This window comes from Antechinus flavipes, chromosome 1 (genome assembly GCF_016432865.1).
Source record: "Antechinus flavipes isolate AdamAnt ecotype Samford, QLD, Australia chromosome 1, AdamAnt_v2, whole genome shotgun sequence".
NCBI classification, from domain to species: Eukaryota; Metazoa; Chordata; class Mammalia; order Dasyuromorphia; family Dasyuridae; genus Antechinus; species Antechinus flavipes.
The window spans coordinates 80886641-80908385 of record NC_067398.1 but is presented as its reverse complement, the minus strand read 5'-3'; the positions used below and the strand labels follow the sequence as shown (position 1 = coordinate 80908385).

Genomic DNA, 21745 nt, shown 5'->3' with positions numbered 1-21745 from the left:
TTAATATTTATTGTTTGAAGACAGATGTGGACATTGAGGATGCTAAAGTTAAATGGGCAATCCAAGGTACACAGCAAGTAGCAAAGTAGTAAATTGCAAAGCTAGGTGTCCTGACTTTGAAACCAGTATTTTTTCCATAGAAAGCTTCCCTACTATTCCTGTTTTCCCGTGCTCCAAATTTACATAGCATGTCTCATGTACTTATCACATTATTTCACCGGTGCATGTTTATGATCACACAAACCTGCCCTACAGACAGTAAACTCTTTAAGGGCAGGAATGACTATCACCAGAAGCTAATAGGATGTATTTCATGTCTGCTGCCTTAACTTAAGCCTAAGAAATAAAATTACAAACTCAGGGAAGCAATTTCCCAGTCATGGGGCCGGTTAGCAAGGCTCTTCCACATCATTTGCTTTGACAGGGGATCCAAGAACTAGTTCCAAAAGCTGAATCATTTATACCAGGCCCAAACTTGGAACCACACAGGAGACATAAGCAATTCTTGACATTTATCTTGTACCAGGATGGAAGGTAGTGGATATATCACTGGCATGCAACTATAGTATGTTTATGCAGACTTTCAATGCTTTGTCTAATCTATCTCTTTTCTCTTTTTTAATCCTCTCCACTATTTAAAATTCTTTAAGTCTATCAGAGAAAATGTACAAGAGTATGAGAGTCAGTAAAAGAAGGTAAGAGTGCCAATACACAGAAAAGACAGATAACACTATTAGATGAGCAATCAGGAAGGAATTTTTTTAAACCATAAAGACAAAAAGACATGTCTCTTCCCCCAAATATATGCTTTCTCAGGGGAGAGGCCAAAGTTCCTGCAGTTTTCCCATATAGAACAAAAGATAGGATTCATAATGAAATTATATGGATCTAACTTCTTGGATTCACAGAACCACTTTCTCCAAAGATTTCTTTCCCTATAGTGGCTTCTATTCTATTCTTCTGACTCAGAAGGTCTTAAATAATTAGAAGGGTAAAGACCTGCACAGGATCCAGGCAGACTCACCTCTGTCTTCTTCCTACTGGTTTTTAACCCCCTAGGGCTAGGTTTTGCTTATTTCACAAATGAAGGAATATAAGCAAAATAAAAATTGTATCCCCATTGGCCAAGAGAAACCCTCTAAAGTGTCACTTTTATTTCATCATAATCATAGAATCTTAAACCTAGAGGGAACCTGAGAAGCCATCTGACTTAACTCTAACCAAGTTTTCTCTATAACATCAGAGTACTTACTTGACCTCAATTCAAGATCTCATGAAGCAAAGCATTCCACTTTGGGTCAGCTCATTGTTAGGAAGCTTTTCTCAAACTGAGAAAAAAAATCTACCTCTCTATCTGGCACCCACTGCTCCTTGTTTGCCATCCGGGACAAGCTTAACAAGTCTATCCTTCAGATATTTGAAGAGAGTGATCAGGTGTCCCTGTAAGTCTTCTCTTTTCTTGGCTGACCACCCAAAGAGTACCTCCCAGCCATTCTTTCTATGGCATATTCTCCTTCTTCTAAACCAGGTCAGAGTTTGTCACAGGATACTGCCTTTGACCAACCAAAATGATGTGTCTGATAGGAGACTGTTTATTTCCCTTCTGACATCAATACCTTCCTGGAACAAAAAATGAAAGCACTGCTATCTAGATAAACAGCTCAAGTACCATTTTGAGTCTCATACATAAGGATGAAGATATAAAAGGATTTCACAACTGGAAAGATTCTTCAGAGTAAAAATAAGCAGCTACAGTATGTGATAAAGCAGCTGCAAACCATCAAATTAGTGCTAAGAGCTTCTGTGTCTAATTCTCTCTCAGGGTGATGGGCCAGATGACTTACAATTAAAACTTGGCCATTCTCCTTAAGTACAATGAGACCCATCAGCTGGTAACACGCGTCTCTGACATGCCAACTAGTCAATGTTTGAAGGAACACCAAGTCTTTCCTTCTTTTATAAACTATACTTAGAAGTAATTTTCCCAGAACAGAAGTTAGCTGTCAGAGTGAGAATGAAATCTGGACCCAAAATATTCTCCTACACAAACTCTCACAAGAATGTATTCAGAACAAGCCGTTCATTTGGGTGACTAATGTTGCCATAGACCTCACACACATTTTTTCCCTACTTTTGTGAATTCTGTAGCGCTTTGTTCAGAACCACTGTGGTAACTGACACTCAATGATCACAAATCCTCACAAGCCTCCTGGGTGATGCAACTAACTAGAGATTCAGATCATTCAAGTAAATTGCATAATCCAATTGGCCCCTTAATTTCTGTTTCTATCACTAGAAAAACAGCTACAAACTTCAGCCTTGGAGTTGCCAAACAAAGACCATGGAAGCTAAGTGACTTGTTTTGGCTAAATGAAGCTCTCTGCTAATATAAAAAGTCTGCCAAACATATAAGGGACAATCATAGTGCTAATATGCTATAAAAAGGTCAATCTCCTATATCAGCATTTTCCAAACACTGTTCTGTGAGTACATTCTAGTAATAATAATATTTTTCTCCTATAAAATTATATATCAAAAATGATTATTATACATTACAATTTTGGGTATGAAAATACTTATAAGATGATAGATTTAGATTTGGAAGAGGCATTAAATCCAACCTCTTCATATTATAAATGATAAAATAGATTGGGAGAAGTCACTTGCCACAGTCATACCGCGAGCAAATATCTGAGATATAATTAGAACTCAGGTCTTCTTGATTCCAAAATCCAATTCTCTATTATCCACTGTGCCATCTAGCTGACTTAAATTCCTCTATTTTGACTCATTTTACCTCAATTTTCTAATCCACTTCCATTATGAGAATATTTTCTTGTCTTCTAGGCTCTCATAACAAAATGTGCAGGCTCCATCATTATAAATACAAAAGAATTCTATACTTGGAGGAGATGGTGCTCTGTCTCTCTCCATTATCATAATTCCTCTCTCTTCACACAACAATTCTTCCTCATCCATGATCCTTTTCAATACAGCTACCCAAACAATGAGTCATACCTGACTATTTCAAGAACCTCTCCAGGGACTGAAAAACTTTTAACTACTGCCAGCAGTAAATACCAATACCAAGTCTATTCAAAACTAGCTCAAGTGCTATGACCAATCTTAGTGGCAATCTGTCTTTTATTTTATTTTTTTAAGAGCAAGAAGATGTTGTTTTGAGAAGATAGAAGTAAAAAATAAAAACAAAAAGTCATTTGCAATTCTGAGCTGACTTCTTCATTTTTAGGACTAGCTTCAGAGCCTAGGAATTGGCAAACTCAGCCACTCTTCCTTTAGAGTTCATATGTTACAGACTTCATTGTGAAGCCTGGGCTCACCTTTAGCCATAGGACACTATATGAAATATGCCAAGTCGAATTCAACTATGACCTGAGGAAAAGGAAAAACTACAAAAACCCAGAAACAGTCTCCAATTCACTCCCAATCCTTCTCATTGGGGTTACACAGAAGCAGAACAGTATATATTTGGGAGTAAGAGGAGGAAGGGACAGAGAGAGAAGACACTAGATATAGAATCTAATATGGGTTCCAATTTAGTTACCACACTTACTGGTGCTGTGTGACTTTGGGCAAGCTACATCTCATTATACTTTATTATGTTCCTCCCTCACAACATTGTTGTGAAGAAAACAACCTGAAAACCTGCTGGGAATCCTGCAACAGTTGGCTCTTCCACTTCTCACAAGTGATGGTCACAACACAGGCAGAAAGAGACAAAGATGTTAATGTTTAAGTCATAGCTAATTACTAAGTTAAAGGGTCACAAATGTTCTACATTGTTCTGGAACCAAAAGATCTTAGTCCAAATCTTGCTTCTGGTATATGTTCATATCCTGGGGGACCTTAGTGAAGTCCCTAAGCCCCTATGCATCTCCACTCCATCATTGGTTTCAAAGGAGAAGGCTGAAATGAAGGGTAGGTGATGGAACTTTCCATTAGGTTCCTTTTAATGACTTCCTCAAACTCCTAGAGTGTCCAGATCCTCGGAGTTCCTTAATTCCCGAGGAAGTCACAGGGAAGTTTCCTTTTTTCTCTACGTTTTCTTCAGGGAATAAGATAGCTGAACCATTCTCAGGAATACCTAAAAGATCTTGGAGCCCAGGAGATATACTACAGGACCAAAAGGGACAAATGTCCCAATTTTAAAAAATAAAAAATAAAAAGGGGGGGGGGGAGCAATAATAAAAGTCTACAGATTATAGAACAGTGAGCCCAACTTTTGATTTCTGGAAAGTGTTTACAATGGTAAGAGAAATTTAGTGAATCTTTACCAAAAAAAAGCATTCACAAGAGAGGAAGAACTGGTCATGTCTGACAGATCTCATTTCCTTTATTGGGTTACTAAACTGGTGGACCAGAAAAGTGCCACTACTATAGTTTTCCTAAATTTTTTCAAAACATTTGACAAAGTACCTTGTTATTCTGTGGGGAAAAAAAAATTTAGAAATTACACAGAATCGACAATAAGATGGGTTCAAAATTGTTAGTTGAATGACAAAATTCAAAAGAATCATTAACATTTTGATGTTAACTTGATGAGAGATGTCCAATGTAGTATTCAAGAGCCATTCTTGGTTCTTTTTATTGGTAACTTGGCAATCTACAAACAAAACAACCACAAAACCCCCACCTAGGATGGCCTCTAGTCCTAGCCCTCTTCTTCACTACTTTTGCAATTGCAGTAGCAAAGTGGTAGAAGAAGAGGAAGAAAGGAAGCTAAGAATCACCATTTATCAATTGTCTAGAAGCTTTGATTTGGCTACTGGTAGTCTAAATAGAAAGATCCATGTCCAATGACTATATATTAGACATATCTTGATCTTCTTGCTATAAATAAAACCAGAAGAAAGAATTGGACCACAAATTGGAGGATATCACATAGACATTCCTTGGAGATGCAAAGAAAGGAGTTGATGGGGTTGCTTTTATTATGTACCTACCCAAAAGCAACAAGAAACATTTGTGGGTTTTTTTGGTCACCTCATATTGCAAAAATTGCAGGTATTGCAAAAAAGACATACATGAAAATAACTGCCAACATCAGGAATAAATGAAGAGGTAGAGAAATTCCACAAAGAATATAAGAAAAACCCTCCAAATTATATAAATACAATATTCATTCACTTTATACAAAAGTAGAAAAAAGTAGTGACAGTAAGAAATTTATTGGAAAACATAGCTCTGGAAAAAAGGTGAGATCAGAAATTTGTAGGATATGTCTTTACATTATGAACACTATCTTCAAGAAAATAATTTGTAGATATTTGATATGGAAAGTACCAAATAACATCACAAAAAAAATCAGCAATATTTTAAAAGAAAAGAAAAAATGGATTGATATGGGAATTATCTCTGAATCACTTGTCTAAGCAGATACCACCAACTTGTCACAGCAATGATGAGAAGTAGTTAAAAAAAAAATACTAAGAGGAAAAAAAGATATGGAACACAATTGAAACAACACAATTCTAAACTATTCAAACAAGTGATTAATAATTAAAGATAGGAAAGAGACAACAGAAATAACACAGCAAGAATGATTATTCTTTACAGATAATGAAATTATGTAAATCAATGGGCATAAGAAAACAGTGCCAGGAAAGGGTTTCAAGCCAACAAAAATTACAGTTTAATCTGATACCAAAACTGTTTCCAGTGGTGATTTGACACTTCTGGTAGAGAATGCCAAATGAGTAAATCCACTCTATCAATGCAGATCATTACCATCTCTGCAAGTGTCTAAGGTAGGATGTAAACTGAGATTTTCCAGTCTGAGGCTGGCTTTCTATTTTTCATGCCACAGTCTCTCTGTGACTGAAAAAGTAAGGGAGAGCACTAGACTTAATCTAAGATGAAATTTAACAGGAGTAAATGTGAACTCTTATACTTGGGTTTAAAAATTCACCTTTCTAAGTACAGAATGAGGAAGATATAGTTAGACAGCAGCTTGTCTGAAAAAACTGGGGTGGGGGGAGTATAATGGGGGAATAATGGACCACAATAGAGTATGGTCAGAAAAAGAATGCAACTTTCAGCTGGATAAAGAAAAAAATGGTTTATATGAAGTCCCTTAGGTATTCTGCAACTAGCAGACCAAATTTTATATGCTGTTTTGAGTTCTCAGTAATACAGTTTAGGAAGTCAAGAGATAAAATAGAACATTCAGGAGCACAATGAGGATGGTGAAAAGCTTATAACTTGCTATTTATGAGGACCATTTGAAGGAGCTGTGAATGTTTAATCTGAAGAGAAGTCTCAGGGGAAATCAATCAATCAACAATCATTTATTTGTGCCTACATTCTATATAGGCACTTGCACCAAGTGCTATGGTAAGCACTAGGAATATCAGTACAAAGAATAAAACAACTTTTTCAAGAAAGGCTAACAAAATGTTTGTGGCATCCCTGTTTGTAGTGGCTAGAAACTGGAAACTGAATGGATGCCCATCAATTGGAGAATGGTTGAGTAAATTGTGGTATATGAACATTATGGAATATTATTGTTCTGTAAGGAATGACCAGTGGGATGAATACAGAGAGGACTGGCGAGACTTACATGAACTGATGCTGAGTGAAATGAGCAGAACCAGGAGATCATTATATACCTCAACAATGATACTGTTTGAGGATGTATTCTGATGGAAGTGGATCTCTTCGATAAAGAGAGCTAATTCAATTTCAATTGATCAAAGATGGACAGGAGCAGCTACACCCAAAGAAAGAACACTGGGAAATGAATATAAACTGCTTGCATTTTTGTTTTTCTTCCCGGGTTATTTATACCTTCTGAATTCAATTCTCCCTGTGCAACAAGAAAACTGTTCGGTTCTGCACATATATTGTATCTAGGATATACTGTAACCTATTCAACATGTAAAGGACTGCCTGCCATCTGGGGGAGGGGGTGGAGGGAGGGAGAGGAAAAATCGGAACAAAAGTGAATGCAAGGGATAATGGTGTAAAAAATTACCCTGGCATGGATTCTAACAATAAAAAGTTATTAAAAAGGTTAAAAAAAAAAAAAAAGAATGGCTAAGAAAGGGAACAGCAACAAGACAAGAACTGGAAGGGATATCAGGGTCTTTTGAAGGTATTTAAAGAGAGGAGACTTCAATACTTTGAAGGCAACTGGGAAGATTGACAACACCTATCAAAATTGAGTTCACTTATTTAACAGGAGCTTTTACATAGAGGAAGAGGCAGAAGTGGGAGCACCAAGTAGAAGCACAAAGAATCAAATTTAGCTGTGAGATTAAGAGCAACTCATGAGACCCTAGAGCTGGAGGGATGGCCTGTCCCTCCTGAAGGGAAATGACAACCCATCTGTGGAGGGCTTTGAGTCAAGTCTTCCTGACCCCTTACTGGTATGGCTGGAGAGGTTATACTAAACATCTACTCTCAAATTCTGTGATCTAAGCTTCGCTCAAAGAGAAGTGATTTTTAAAAACTTCCTTAAAATTTTCACTCATTTCAAAGTGGTACTTTCTAGGGTTTGCCAACCACATGTAACAGATCTCCTTCCAGATTTTTCTTCTACTTTTCATAAAAAGTCCCCCTGTATCTAAGACTCACAGAACAACAGAAGGCCAGGGAAAAATTGGGGATTTCTAAAAGCATTCTGGCAGAATCTTACTTAAAGCAAAACTAGGAGTAGGAAATATTTTGTGACTCAAATAGCTGCCCTCTAATTGATCTGGTTTATAAGTAATTTTCTTTAGGTTTGGGATTTTTTTCCCAATTGGAACAAGGCCACACCTGTTCCCAAATTCACATGTTGGTGTGCCACATTATTTTTAGCATAATGAGCTACCACAGCAGGGGTAAGATAATAATAATAGTTTGCCTTTAAATGGAATCACAGACTTAAAGCTGCAAGGGATCTTAGAGGCCATCTATCCCAACCCCTTTATTTGGCACAGCAGGGGCTGGAGTCAGGAAGATGTGAGTTCAAATTTGACTTCAGATAATTACTAGCTGTGTGACCCTGGACAGTCACATAAACTCTATTTGCTTCAGTTTCCTCAATTATAAAGTGAGGATATTAAAAAATACCTCTCAGGGTAGCTATGAAAATCCAAAAACTTAAAATGCTTAGTACAGTGTCTGGCATACAATAGGTGCTATATAAATGCCCATTTCTGAGACTCAGAGAGATTAAGTGGTTTGCCCAGGGCCATAGAGCTGGTAGAAAGAAGGATGTAGATTTCAGCCCAGACCCTCTGACTGCATAGTCAGGGGCTACTAGGGTTCTTGACACTCCCTGCCACCTGTCCGAGGGCTCCTTCTGAGTCTCCTTTGCTGCCTCTTCATCCAGGCCATTGCCACTGGCACGAGATCCCCCAAGGTTCTGCCCAGCCCCTCTGCACTTTATTACCTGGTGAGCTCACTATTCTCATAGACTTAACATTGATCCTCAGCTCTGAGCTGAGCTCAGCAGCAAGAAGCTACCTGCTATCCTCATGGTCTGACAGCAGGGGGCCTGAAGTTGCTCTAGGCAAAACCCAGGCATGGAAAGCCTGCTTGGTCCAAGGTTCTTTTTGGAAAAGAAGTAATGAAATGCTGAGCCTTGGAGCCCACAGCCAATTGGCTGTGACACAAAGTGAGAGGAAAGGGAAGAGATCATGCAAAGAGAGCTGTAGCTGAGGAATGATGAGGGCAGTTTTATCCATTTTCAGGTGCACAATATGTCAGCTGCCTGGTTAGATGTCTCAAATTGGGTGATCCACAGACACTTTAAACTCAACATTTCTAGAACTGAACTCGCTATCTTCTCCTCTAAAATCTTTCCCTTCTGGACTTCCTTGTTACTGTCAAGTAACACAATCTTACCAGGCCCTAAATCAAGTTTATCAACTCTTCACTCTCACTTCCTCATAACTGCCCCTTTCCTTCTTCAACATTGTCATCTCCTGGGCCCAGATTCTCATCTTTTCACATTGAGTCTTGCAACAGACCACCAGTTGGTCTCCCAGACTCAAATCTCTCCCCTACTTCACTCAATCTTTCTAAAGCACAGGTCTGACCATTCCATAAACTCCAATGGTCTTGGAGCACTGTCAGAATCAAACAAAAAACTCTTCAAACCTGATCTGCTCCTGCCTTTCCAATGTTCTGACATCTTATTTCTCTTTGCAGTGGAATGACATCGCCCTCCTTGCTGTTCCTCTCCTAGGACACTCCCTCTCCAGAACCTGACCATTTCACTGGCTAGCTATCCCTGTGTCTGGAATGTTTCCCCTTACTCCCCATTTCTGTCTCTTGACTTCCTTCAAGTTCAGCTAAAATCCTCTTCTACCAAAAGTCTTTCCTGATTCCTCCTCAATGTCAGTATCTTTCTGCTGAGTGAGATGAGCAGAACCAGGAGATCATTATACACTTCGACAACGATATTGTGTGAGGATGTATTCTGATGGAAGTGGATTTCTCTGACAAAGAGACTTAACTGAGTTTCATTGGAGAAATGATGGACAGAAACAGCTACACCCAAAGAAGGAATACTGGGAAATGAATGTGAACTATTTGCATTTTTGATTTTCTTCCCGTGTTATTTTTACCTTCTGAATCCAATTCTCCCTGTGCAAAAAGAGAACTGTTCGGTTCTGCAAATATGTATTGTATCTAGATATACTGCAACATATTTAACATATCTAGGACTGCTTGCCATCCTGGGGGGGGGGGGAGAGGGAGGGAGGGGAAAAAACGAAACATAAGTGATTGCAAGGGATAATGTCGTGTAAAAATTATCCTGGCATGGATTCTGTCAATACAAAGTTATTATTAAATAAAATAAAATTAAAAAAAAAAAAATGTCAGTATCTTTCCTCTGCTGATTATCTCAATTTATTCTGTTTAAAACTTGTTTAAACATAGTTGTTTGCATGTTCTCTCTCTCTATAGACTGTAAGTTCCTTTATAACAGAGTTTCTTTATTTTTGACTTTTTGTATCACCAATGTTGAATATCTGGCACATGGTAGGTACTTGATAAATCTTTGTAGACTGCCTTTCTATTATACCAGTAAACACGGTCCTCTCTGTGAAACTAGCAGCCCAAGTATAGTGATGTTCCTTTTCCAGATAAGCAAACTGAGTCTGAGACAAACTAGGTGTATTAATTAGAATCACCTAGCTAGAACTAGATTTGGAACCTCAGAGTACAGTGCTCTTGTCACTCTATCATATTGTCACCAATAAAAGGAAATGCGTAAGACTGAAAGAACTATCCCTTAAAAAAGGCCAAAGCTACCATAAGTTACACAGATGTTGATCCCAACCCCCTTTTTAATGTCTATTTCTTTCCAACATATAAGCTACTGTCTCCCAGATTACCTAGATGTTCTATTGTTTCAAGTGTCACTGGGACACAGCCTAGGCAAAGCCAAAGTTCAGCGGACAGTAGGAGACAAGCTCTCCTGATTCCCAAAGAACACTGAATGGAAGCAGCAAGAAGCTATCTGCTGTCCTCATGGTCTGACAGCAGGGGGCCTGAGATTGCTCTAGGCAAGACCCAGGGATGGAAAGCCTGCTTCATCACTGGAAAAGAAGTCATGAAATGCTGAGCCTTGGAGCCCACAGCCAATTGGCTGTGACACAAAGTGAGAGGAAAGGGAAGAGATCATGCAAAGAGAGCTGTAGCTGAGGAATGATGAGGGCAGTTTTATCCATACAGCGCTTTACAGTCACTGACTGCTTTATAGCCACTGAATTTCATACCAACATCCCCACAAGGCAGGCAAAACCATTATTACCATCTCCATTTTATCAACAAAGGAAACTAAGGCTCAGAGAGGCTCCCTGTGCAGTAGAGACTCAGGAAGCATATTTCATATCCAAAAATATACAACTAACAAGTGACAGCACCAGAACTTGAACCAAAACCAAGGTTTTTTCCTACTAGACCAGGCTGCCAAGTATCCCTATGTAGTAATTACAATATTAACACATAAAAAAGACATGGAGGTAGACATCCTATTCACTCAAGAACCTTTTCTTTGGAAGCAAATTCACCATGCAACAAATCATCCTGGCACCTATAGAAAGTTCATAATCAGAAGGGTGTTTTGGACAGAGCACTTGGGGGCCCTCAAAGAGCAGGAAGTAACTTGTGTAGTTCAACTTGAGAGAGAATTTGGTAAAGAACAAAAAAAAAGCAAAGTTAGAGAAAAGATTTCTGAATGGTTTGCCTCACAAGGCCCAGAATAAATGTCCTAAAAAACACGGATTTCTATTCTCTCAGAAAATAAGGGCAGAAACACAGAACGTATAAAGGATTACAGCTGGTTAGGGCAAGATAATAATAAAGCTCAGAGGCAGCAGCAAGGGCACAGCATTCTCCAAGGATATTCAAAGTGGAACACCACCATCATCATCACCACCACTACTGCTGCTGCCACCATCTTCCAAGTTTACCAAGCACTTCACACACTTTCCTTCATGTTAACCTCTCTGCAGCCCTATGAGCCAAGGTCTACATCTATCTAGAATAATCTGCATTGTACAGACAAAGATTGACAACTATAATCCTATTGCCAAACCAAAGCTTTCCTGACCCTACTTCCTACATTCTATCCGTTGTGGCTTTTCAATATAACTAAGGTTTCTCAGTAGGATAGAGGGGTATTTCCTGTGTTGTTTCTGTGTAAAGTCAGAAGATAACTCTTAGTCTTTGCTATTTCTCAGACCCTGCCTCCCCCAAGTCCTTCATCAGAAAATCTTTCTGCCCCTGGATCCACTGGCTGATCCACAGGCTCTCTCAGGGCTTCCAGTTTCCTCTAATTCTTTTCTCTCCAAGCTGCCACTCCATGCCATTCAACAGAAGAACAAAGAATCATGCCACAGAAAATGTTTTTCCATGTTGTGTCCTGATGCTTGTGGTTACTTTAGATCTGGATTCATTTTTAATAGGCCCTGAATCTAGAGACATTGAACTGTTGTGTTTATTGAACTCACCAGGTGACCATGAAGAGTATATAGCAACCTGCCTTCCATCAAGTCTAGAATCTTCAGTGTTGAATCACTGGAAGCTGTGATCAGGTAGTTTCCAGATGGGTGAAAGGAAAGGGCATTTACCACAGCACTGTGCACTAGGAAGAAGAAAATTCAAGTCAGAATCTTTACTCTGAAGATCAAAGGAGAATACACGTAGAGAAGGAGTAGGCCATATGACTGGAAAGATGAGTTCAGGACAGGCTGAGGAGAGCCATAAATGCCAAACAAGGGCAGAAGGAGAAGAAATTCATTCTGGATCCTATAGACAGTGTCAGTCACTGAAGCAGATGAATGAGAAAATCTAATAACGACAGTGATGTATGAGAAGGGTTAGATGGATTAGAGAGAGTATAAATGCAGGGAAATGAGTTTTAAGATAATCACAAACATTCAGGTATAAGTGAATGAAGAGCTAAACTAAGGGAAAAGAAAATAAGGACAAATACAAAAGATATTTCAAAGGATTTGGCAATTATCAATAAGAAAGAAAGGGAGATTTTAGTCAAGATTCCCTTTAACCTCCCTCCTATTATGTTTTCAATTACTGCAGCAAGTTTGAGATGGTTAAAATATTCAGCATTCTACATAGTCAAATATATGCATTTTGATTTATAATTAACTTCAAGGGAAAACAAATATAAAATAGGGTAACATACTATATGTATAGTTATATGTATATGTATACATATACATATATATGTATGTATGTATAGGGCAATATACTATATGTATGACACTTTGGACCACTAAAAAGAAAAATGAATTTTAAATTAAATGACCAGAAGTGGGATAAGGTGTACTGAAATAGCAACCTTTGCCCCTGCCTCCCATGTGACCAAGAACACAGTGACTGCTGGCCAGAGTTAGAACTATCTAGGACAGGATAAAAAGGAATTGAGTATATAGTCTATCATGGTGTCATTGGGACTCTGTTTTAGCCACTTGAAAAATGCAAAATTAACTATTAAGTGTCTGAAGAGGCTTTAGCTATCATCTAAAAATGTATACTTAGGACTCTAGACAACTGTGAAAACATATTTCTATGACCCACTCCAGTCCCAGGAAAAAAAGATTAAATTTCTATTAAAATATCAACTAGAAATTAAAACACTGTAACTCTCTTTTTCATCTAATGGGGCACACAATTATTGTTGTGATGCTGGACTTCAAGGGACCAACTTGGAAGGAAACTCTGGTAGTAACTGAGTACTTTTTGGAGCCTATCTCCAAAACCATGTAAGTATACATTACTACAATCCAGTATAACTGATAATACTCCATAGGAAAACCTTTTCCTACATTCATTAAAAACATTCAGATATGAAACTACTCTTTCTAAAGCCAAAGTTACACTAAAACAACTATTTGAACACTCAGCCAATCTGCTGAAATTTAAGTGTTTAGGGAATGTAAAAAACATGTAACTGAGCATGCTCAATGGTGAGAACATTTAGTACTTTACATAATGAGTTATTTATATCTTTAAAATCCACACCAAGCACTATGAATACTAGGAATCGTGTCTGGAGGTAAGCTGAACATTTGCCATAGCTGGCTCAAGAAATAATACACTGCCCAAGTCATGGGTAACAAAATGATGAGCCTTTGAAAAATTGCCTGATTTCCAAAATACTAGAGGTTAGAAGAAAGAGAGGCATCTAGCTCTTTTTTAAATCAACTTTTTACCAAAATAAGGTAAAAGAATTTGAAAAAGAAGTAAATGAAAAGTAGAACTAGTAAATGGAGTTCATCAAGGGAAATAAGGTTAAAGTGGAAGAAACATGAAAATTAGAATTCACAAGTTTCTAGTTCTGGCCCTATCAGGGACTCACCATATCAACTGGAGGAAATCCCTTCCCTTCCCAACCTCCAACTTCCTTATCTGCACCATGAGGGGATAGCTATAGGTCACATTCTCTAATTAATTTGACTATTCTTATTGGAAAATGAATGGATGCCCATCAATTGGAGAATGGCTGGGTAAATTGTAGTATATGAATGTTATGGAATATTATTGTTCTGTAAGAAATAACCAGCAGGATGAATACAGAGAGGACTGGCGAGACTTATATGAACTGATGCTAAGTGAAATGAGCAGAACCAAGAGATCATTATACACTTCGACAACGATATTGTATGAGGACATATTTTGATGGAAGTGGATTTCTTTGACAAAGAGACCTAAGAGATGTTTCAATTGATAAATGACGGACAGAAGCAGCTACACCCAAAGAAAGAACACTGGGAAACGAATGTGAACTATCTGCATTTTTGTTTTTCTTCCCGGGTTATTTATACCGTCTGAATCCAATTCTCCCTGTGCAACAAGAGAACTGTTCGGTTCTGCAAACATATATTGTATCTAGGATATACTGCAACATATCCAACATGTATAGGACGGCTTGCCATCTAGGGGAGGGGGTGGAAGGAGGGGAAAAATCGGAACAGAAACGAGTGCAAGGGATAATGTTGTAAAAAAAATTACCCTGGCATGGATTCTGTCAATATAAAGTAATTATTAAATAAAAATTTAAAAAAAATTGACTATTCTTTAGGACATACAGAACCTATACATTCTCATTTGGAAAACTGGAAACATATCAAAAATAGAGAAAGACTTAGAAAATGTGGGTGTAAAATGGAGGATACAATATGATGGGAGATGATTATATATTTATGCTCACATTGAAGGAGGAACGATATTATCAGATGCAAAGTATGAAATTAGATGATATGAGGATACAGATCAAACACAGAGCTAGAGTAGGAAATACCAATGTTTCATTCATACTATAAGGGAGGGTTTGGTGTGGGATGGAACAAATATCAAACACTGGTTAATATTAAGAGAAATCTCATCAGGACCCATGATGAAGCAAGGTAGTCCTCTTACTTATCCCTATTTGAGTCTCTATCCACTTACCACAAAGGTTGTTCTCCACCTTCCTTTCTTTCCTAAGCTTCACAGCACCCACAATCTAGTCTCTTAAGTGAGGTTTTTTTTTTTTTTTTTTTTTTTTTTACTGAAAAAAGCAAAGGTTATTCACTACAGTCACCCTCTTCATGTCACAGCTCTTTGACATATCCCCATCTTTATTCCAAGTTCTTATGAAGTAACCATTCTTGTCAGTCAGTCAACAGGTATTTATTAAGTACCTACTATGTGAGCTCACAATCAAACAGGGGAGAGAACATGCATTCTATGTACCAACAAGTTTTAAACAGAATATAAATTGGAGACAAATAAAAAGAGGAAAGACACTAAGATTAAGGGGGAACCAGAAAGACTTCCTGTAGAAGGTAGAGTTTTAGCTGGGGCTTGAAGGAAGCCAGGAAAACCAAAAGATGTTCATGAGGGTGAAGTTTATTTCAGACACGAGGTCAGCCAGGAAACACCCAAATCTGGAGCTGGAGTATGTTGTGAGTCAAATAGCAAGGAAGATGTTGTCCCTGGAGTGTAGAGTAGCCAGGGCCAAATAAGATGTGAGAAGCCTGCAAAACTAACACAAGAGTGAGGAGACTTGGCCCAAGGAGGTAGCAGCATCAAGTGAGGCGAGGACATCTAAAATAGATATCTGAATATAAAATCACCAAAACTCTCACTGCAATTATCTAGTCAGTAGCCAAATCTTGCCTAATCTAGTCCCCCATTTCTCCCCTTTAAAGGTCACCAACCTACCTGGGCAGTTCAGGCCTGTCTCACCTCTTACCTGGACTTTCCAGAGTCTCCCAGCTGACCACTCTGCCTGGGTCTCTCTCCCCTCCAGTCTATCTCACACACACAGAATTGCTAAAAGGATTTTCCAGACTCACAAGTTTAACCATTTCAAATTCTAATGGCTCCTACTTACTTCTAGAATCAAATGTAGCATTTCAAAAAGATCCAAGGACATTTAAAACATATTAAAGATCCAGGTCACAATAAGGTTTTTAGAAAACCCTCTGGAAATAGCCTGGCCCCTTTCTGCCTCTCCAGTCTCTATAAATATTTCTTCTCCACACACATCTGATGGTCAAGCTACCAACTGAGCCACAAAGCCTACTGGCCACTTTTCCCACATACCTCTCCCGTCTCCGGCTTTTGCCCTGGCTGTTGCCCAAGCCTACACTGTATTGCATCTTCCTCTCTGCCTCTTGAAATTCCCTAATGTCCTTTAAAATCTTTTCAAGCCACCTTCTGTATGAAGCTTTACTTATCTCCTCAGCTTCCAGGTCCCTCCCCAACTACCTCATATTTTGTGTGTGTGTGTGTGTGTGTGTGTGTGTGTGTGTGTGTGTGTCTTCTGTATAAACTGATTTATGTGCATGATATCTTCCTTACCAAAATGCAAGCTCCTCAAGGACAGGAACAATTACATCTTTGTCTTTTTATCTTCTGTGCTCAATATAAAATCCAACACAGCAGATATTTAATATGTGCAAGACTAGATGAAAACCTGAATTCAAGAAGGTGACATCTCTCTCTACTTGGTATCAACAACTACCTCCCCATCCTTTCTTTAGAAAATCCAATTTATAAAAGTCATTTTAGTAGAGCCAGTGGAACTCTTGTTCACAAGACACAGAAAGTATCTACATTTTGAATAATACCTGGTGCATCCCACCATCACAGCATACAACAGGAGAAGGAAGCTCTCAGGGCCAAAGAAAATTGGCACCAGGATGGAGTAGAGCATTTTTAACATTAGGCTCCATCTGGGCTAAGGTAGAAAGGGTAAAGAACCCTTAGGAAAATATGCAGCTTTACTGATCAATGAGCAAAAAGCCCAAGAAAGAACCATTAGTGATGAATTCAAAGTTGCCTATAAAAGATAAGACAAAGAGTAACTGGATCCAGTGAATACAAAGAAGTAGGCAAGTAACTAACTCCTATCCCAAACATGCCTCTATAATGGGGAACCTAGGAAATGTCATGGGAGCCCAGTTCACCCAAATCAGAGAAGCATGAGTATTCTGAACAACAAGCAAGAAGAATGGAATTTGAATCTTACTAAGTAAAATAAGCTGCCTTATACAAGTTCCTTTGATCTCACCTCTAATGATACAGAATAATAACTAGGTTAGATTCTATTAAAAAACTAAATGTGTTAAAAATCCATGACTGGTACGGATAGTAAATTGCAAAAGTCTGTATTCTCTAAGTGGTAGTTCAGTGTACATATGAACACAATCAATTTGACTTTTGAGAAGTTAAAAAACAGCACCAATTTTCCTCAGGGTAGTTATATTGGCTTCTGATAGTGGAAAGAACCCTGGGCTTGAAGTCATGAGATTGCCTAACACATACTATCTATGTGACCTATGTGATCTTGCATGAATGAGTGTGCTTTGAATGCTTACTGATCAACCAATCAGCCTAAAAGAGACTCTGTATCTGTCCCTACATTCTCTCACCTCAGTGCTTCATTCTCAGGAGGGCCACTTGACATGTGTTGCTATGAGCAGAGACAGACTTGTGGATGGCTGCAATGGGGGCAGTATGGGGAGATGCCTGCCTGGCCAATGCAGATTTTGTGGGCAGAATAGAATCTCTGTGGGTTGAGTGATTTGGGAAAACAATCTGCAAAGCTGCCGTAGGTGTTGGAGAAATGTTCTCAGAGAACCACCACAATGGTAATAGTTAGCTCTAGCCCTGTCAGGAAAGAAGGCAGAGATGACAAAGTACCATGGCACCAGCTTACTCAGGCAACACTAGTGCTTTTCTGACTGACAAAACTCCTTTTCATCATCATTTGATTGAAATAAGTAAAAATTGACTACATTTACATTGGGCTTCTGATTCACAAAATGAAATGCAATTCCAAGGGTGAAATCTAGCTTGAGGAACTCCTCTCTTCAAACAGCACATAAATATCCTTTTTAAAGGGAAAAAAAATGGATGCATGAGTAGGCTAACTCAGACAGAACCGTCTTCTAGGAGCTGGACTTCCAGCTTCAAAAATTAATTCTTTCCCACTCGATGATAAGTTGTTAAAGAAAAAAATTTTTTTTAATTAAAAAAAAAACTAAGCAAAAGGACACAAACCTGCCCTGTGGGTTTCTGTCTTCAAGGGAAGGAAATCTAAAAACAGGAATATGAGCCTTATCTGAGGAAGTGGTAAGATTCAGAGAATAAACAGGAAACTTGGGAGCTTCCAGTTCTAGTTCCAGGGCTACAGAATCTTACACAAATCATTTATTCTAGCTGTGTATTCACAGCTTAATCCAAAAAGGGGAATACCAAGATTGCCTACTTCATGCTCTTGGGATACATGTCAACAAATTAAACAACAAATACCCTTAGAGACTTATAAACCAAAAGCATCCCAGAGATCTAAAAGATCATCTATTCACTTTATATAGGGGGAAATGAGTCATCCCAGAAAAGGGAACTGATTTGCCCAAAGTCTCAAAGCTAGTTTCAAATTGCTAACGAAATCCTGAAATAGAATCTTAGCATGACTTTAAGCTCTTAGAACGCTTAGACTTCTAGCACCTACTGCAGTTCAATGGCTACCAACAAAAACAAGCTTATGGCTCCCACCTGGTGCTCTGCAGTCCTTCTGCAAGTCCTCTGCAGATTCTGACTAATGTTCCTTGCATTCCTGGAAAGACATTATTATGGTCGTTTCAGAAATGAATAGGGAGAGGGCAAGTGAGTGGTAGGGAGAGAGGAGAACTTATGCTCAAATCCAGCCTCCGGCTCTTACTAGATGTGAGACTCTGTGCAAGTCACTTAACCTCAACTGCCTCCAAAAAAAAAAAAAAAACCACAAATAAACAGGGAGTCCAAGAAGAGTTCAGGCTCCTCTTTCAGAATTCTTATGTCAGAATGAAAATTCTAAGGGAGAAAACTACTTTTAAAGCCTAAACCTAAAAAAAGGAGACAAATTACTTCATTTTTCAGAGACTCAGTGCTTCTTTCCTTTTTCAAAATAGGCGTATCGGATACATGTGTGCCTACCTCACAGGGCGCTTTGCAAACTTTAAAGCACCATGTGTTAGTCACTTTTATTATTATTATTCAAAGGGAGAGAACATTATCTTCATGGATATGTTCATTCTCCTATCGCCCGACTAGACATAAAGACACGTTAAGCCAGAATCTCCAGACAATGCTCTACATTGACATTCTCAGCCTCAAGCAGAGGCAAGGGCCCCCGGGATTCAGTTCATTACGAAACACAGAATCCAGAGAAGTCAAGAATCTTTGGAGCATCTGTGCCTCCTTAGGGCTGCTGGGGCTGATTCTAAAAATGACATTCTTGCTTTTAGAGTGGCGACATGCTGCCCCCTCTTGGAAGCATTTTCATGCATGACAATAGGCTGGTTCTCCTAGTACAGAGATCCCTCACCATGGTCGTGTAGTGCTCTAGTCAAATTCTGAGTTATCCTCAAGAGAGGTCATGAAACTCACAAAACAAAACCATTTTTACTTAATTTTTTTAAAATGAGATATAGCATTTTGGGGGCTCAAGGTTGCAAAAACCACGTATTTCAAAACCAGGAATGTCTGATGTATAATTATGGCATAACAGTTACTGCCACATTTCTAACACTGGCTTTGATTTCTCTTCCTCCTCTACTGTAACTGCTCTGAAATGCCCGGTAACCAACTCTCTAAACCGTGAAGCTAACTCTGCTGAATTTCTCAACACTTGAACTATTGAGCATGTCTTCCTCAATACTTCCTCGCCTCTGTATTCACATGGATAATCTAACTCCCTTACTGTTCCTTCTGTCTCTTTCACCAGGTCTTCCCTTTCAACTTCCCAAAGGTCTGTCAGTTGGCCCTATTCTCTCTGTTCTCCTTTCCTTGACAATCTTCTCACTCACTCACAGCTTTGATTCCTAAATCTGTTATCTCCATACCCGTTAGCTTTAGTGCTACATTTCCAACAGTCTGATAGATATCTCCAATTGAATATCTCAACACCTTAAACTCAGAATGTCCAAAACAAATCTTTCCCAAACCTGTCCCTACCTTCACTTCTCTGATTTTGTTGACAGCTCTATTAATCATTCAAGAGATTAAACTGCTGAATCACTTTTGAGTTAGGAGGAAGATTCATATTCCACATCTGATATGTACAAGCTCTGTGATTGCAGACAAGTTCCTTAACCCCAAGGTTACCTCATCTATAAAGTAAGGAAAAAACCACTTGTAGTACCCACTTCACAGGTTTGGTCCTTAAGATCAAATGAAATAATTAATGTAAAACCCTTTGCAAACTTTAATATTAATAATATTAATGAATAATTACTGCAATTATTCTTATTTAGCTATAACCAGCAATCAAATAACTGCCAAGCACTTGTTAGGCACCTGCTGTAAACCAGACCTTGTACTAGGCATTGCAACATATATAAGTATACACAGAATAAATATTTCTTAAAAATACAAAGTAGCTAAGTAAAAGGGCCATCAACAGCTGGGAAAATCAGGAAAGCCTTCAAGTTTGAATTATATCTTTAAAAATAAGCAAGATTTCCCAAAGTAAAGTGAAGGTAAGAAGATAATACATTCCAAGCAAGTAGAAAAGCTGGTGCAAACACAGTAAGACAGTGTCACGTGTGAAGGACGAAAAGCAGGGTAGTCTGGCTAGAAAGCAGAGCGTGGGAGGGAAACAACATACAGTAAGGTTGGAAAATAGGTTGGAACCAAAATACAAAAGACTGAAAACTAAGCCGGAGTTCACCTTCTGCCCAGAGGCAACATGAAGCCACTGGAGCTTATTATAAGGAAAGGGAATGACACAGATGTGAGCTTAGAGATAGTCAGTTTGGCAGCAGGATGGAGAAAGAATTGGATCGGGGAAAGACTTGAGGCAGGGAGGTCAATTAGAAGGCTATTGCAGTAATCTAGCTGAAAGGTACTAAAGAATCTAAACTAAAGCAGTGGCTGTGTGAGCAAAAGTAAAATTCAAGACAAGATTTGGCAACTGATTAGATATGTATGGAATGAGGAGTGAGAAATCTAGGTTAGCATTGAGATTATGAATCTGAGATATGAGAAAAATGGTATTTCAAAATAAATAGAGAAGTTTGGAAGACGGTGGCATTGGGGGGAAGGGACATAGGGAGTCAGAGAAGAACCTTGTTTTGGATATGTTAAATTTGAAGTATCTCTGGACAGCCAGTTTGAAATGTCCAATAGGCAAGTAGAAGAGGGATGGGAGGTTGGGGAGATGTGGCAACTGGATACAGAGATCTGTGCAGACATGATAAACTAAAATCACTGAGAGAGAACGAAGGAAAGAAAAGAGAAGGGGAGGAGAAAGCACAGGAAAGAGACATAGAAAACAACCACTGTTTGGGGAGGAGAGAGCACAGGACAGAGACACTGAAAACAATCACTGTTTGGGGATGAGACAATTCATCCTATCCCATTCTCACCAGCATCACTGGAGTCCTGATCACGTCCTTCCTGGAGTATTGGACTCTTATTTGTAAAGATCTCTTAAGTGGTCTCCCTGATTCCAAGGTCCCTCCACTTCTAATCATTTCTTCACACCAAACACTGGTATGATGTTTGGAATACTCCCTTTTGAACAAAGCACTATCTTACTCAAAAACTCAGGAGACTCCTCAATGCCTACAAATAAAGTAGGCGTCTTAACTTGACATTCAGATCTCTATAATCTAGACTCACCTGAACTTCATTTCTAACTATTCAATTATTCATCATCACCCACTCTTCTCCTTGCACATAATCTCTGCCTTTGTTCAACCCATCTGTCAAAGTCTAAAATGGA

The 21745-nt window shown here is 38.7% G+C and overlaps 1 protein-coding gene across 5 annotated transcripts in view; it reads right to left on the bottom strand.

The window, feature by feature from the left end:
- POC1A (POC1 centriolar protein A) overlaps positions 1–21745 on the bottom strand; it is a 215516-nt gene that overhangs the window by 169870 nt on the left and 23901 nt on the right. For all 5 annotated transcript variants that reach the window (XR_007951902.1, XM_051985340.1, XM_051985357.1 and 2 more), the window contains exon 7: positions 11973–12106. Coding sequence is in view for 4 of the 5 variants with exons in the window: in XM_051985340.1 (XP_051841300.1) it covers positions 11973–12106 (134 nt within the window). In the remaining variant the exon portion in view is untranslated. The remainder of the gene's footprint in view (positions 1–11972; positions 12107–21745) is intronic.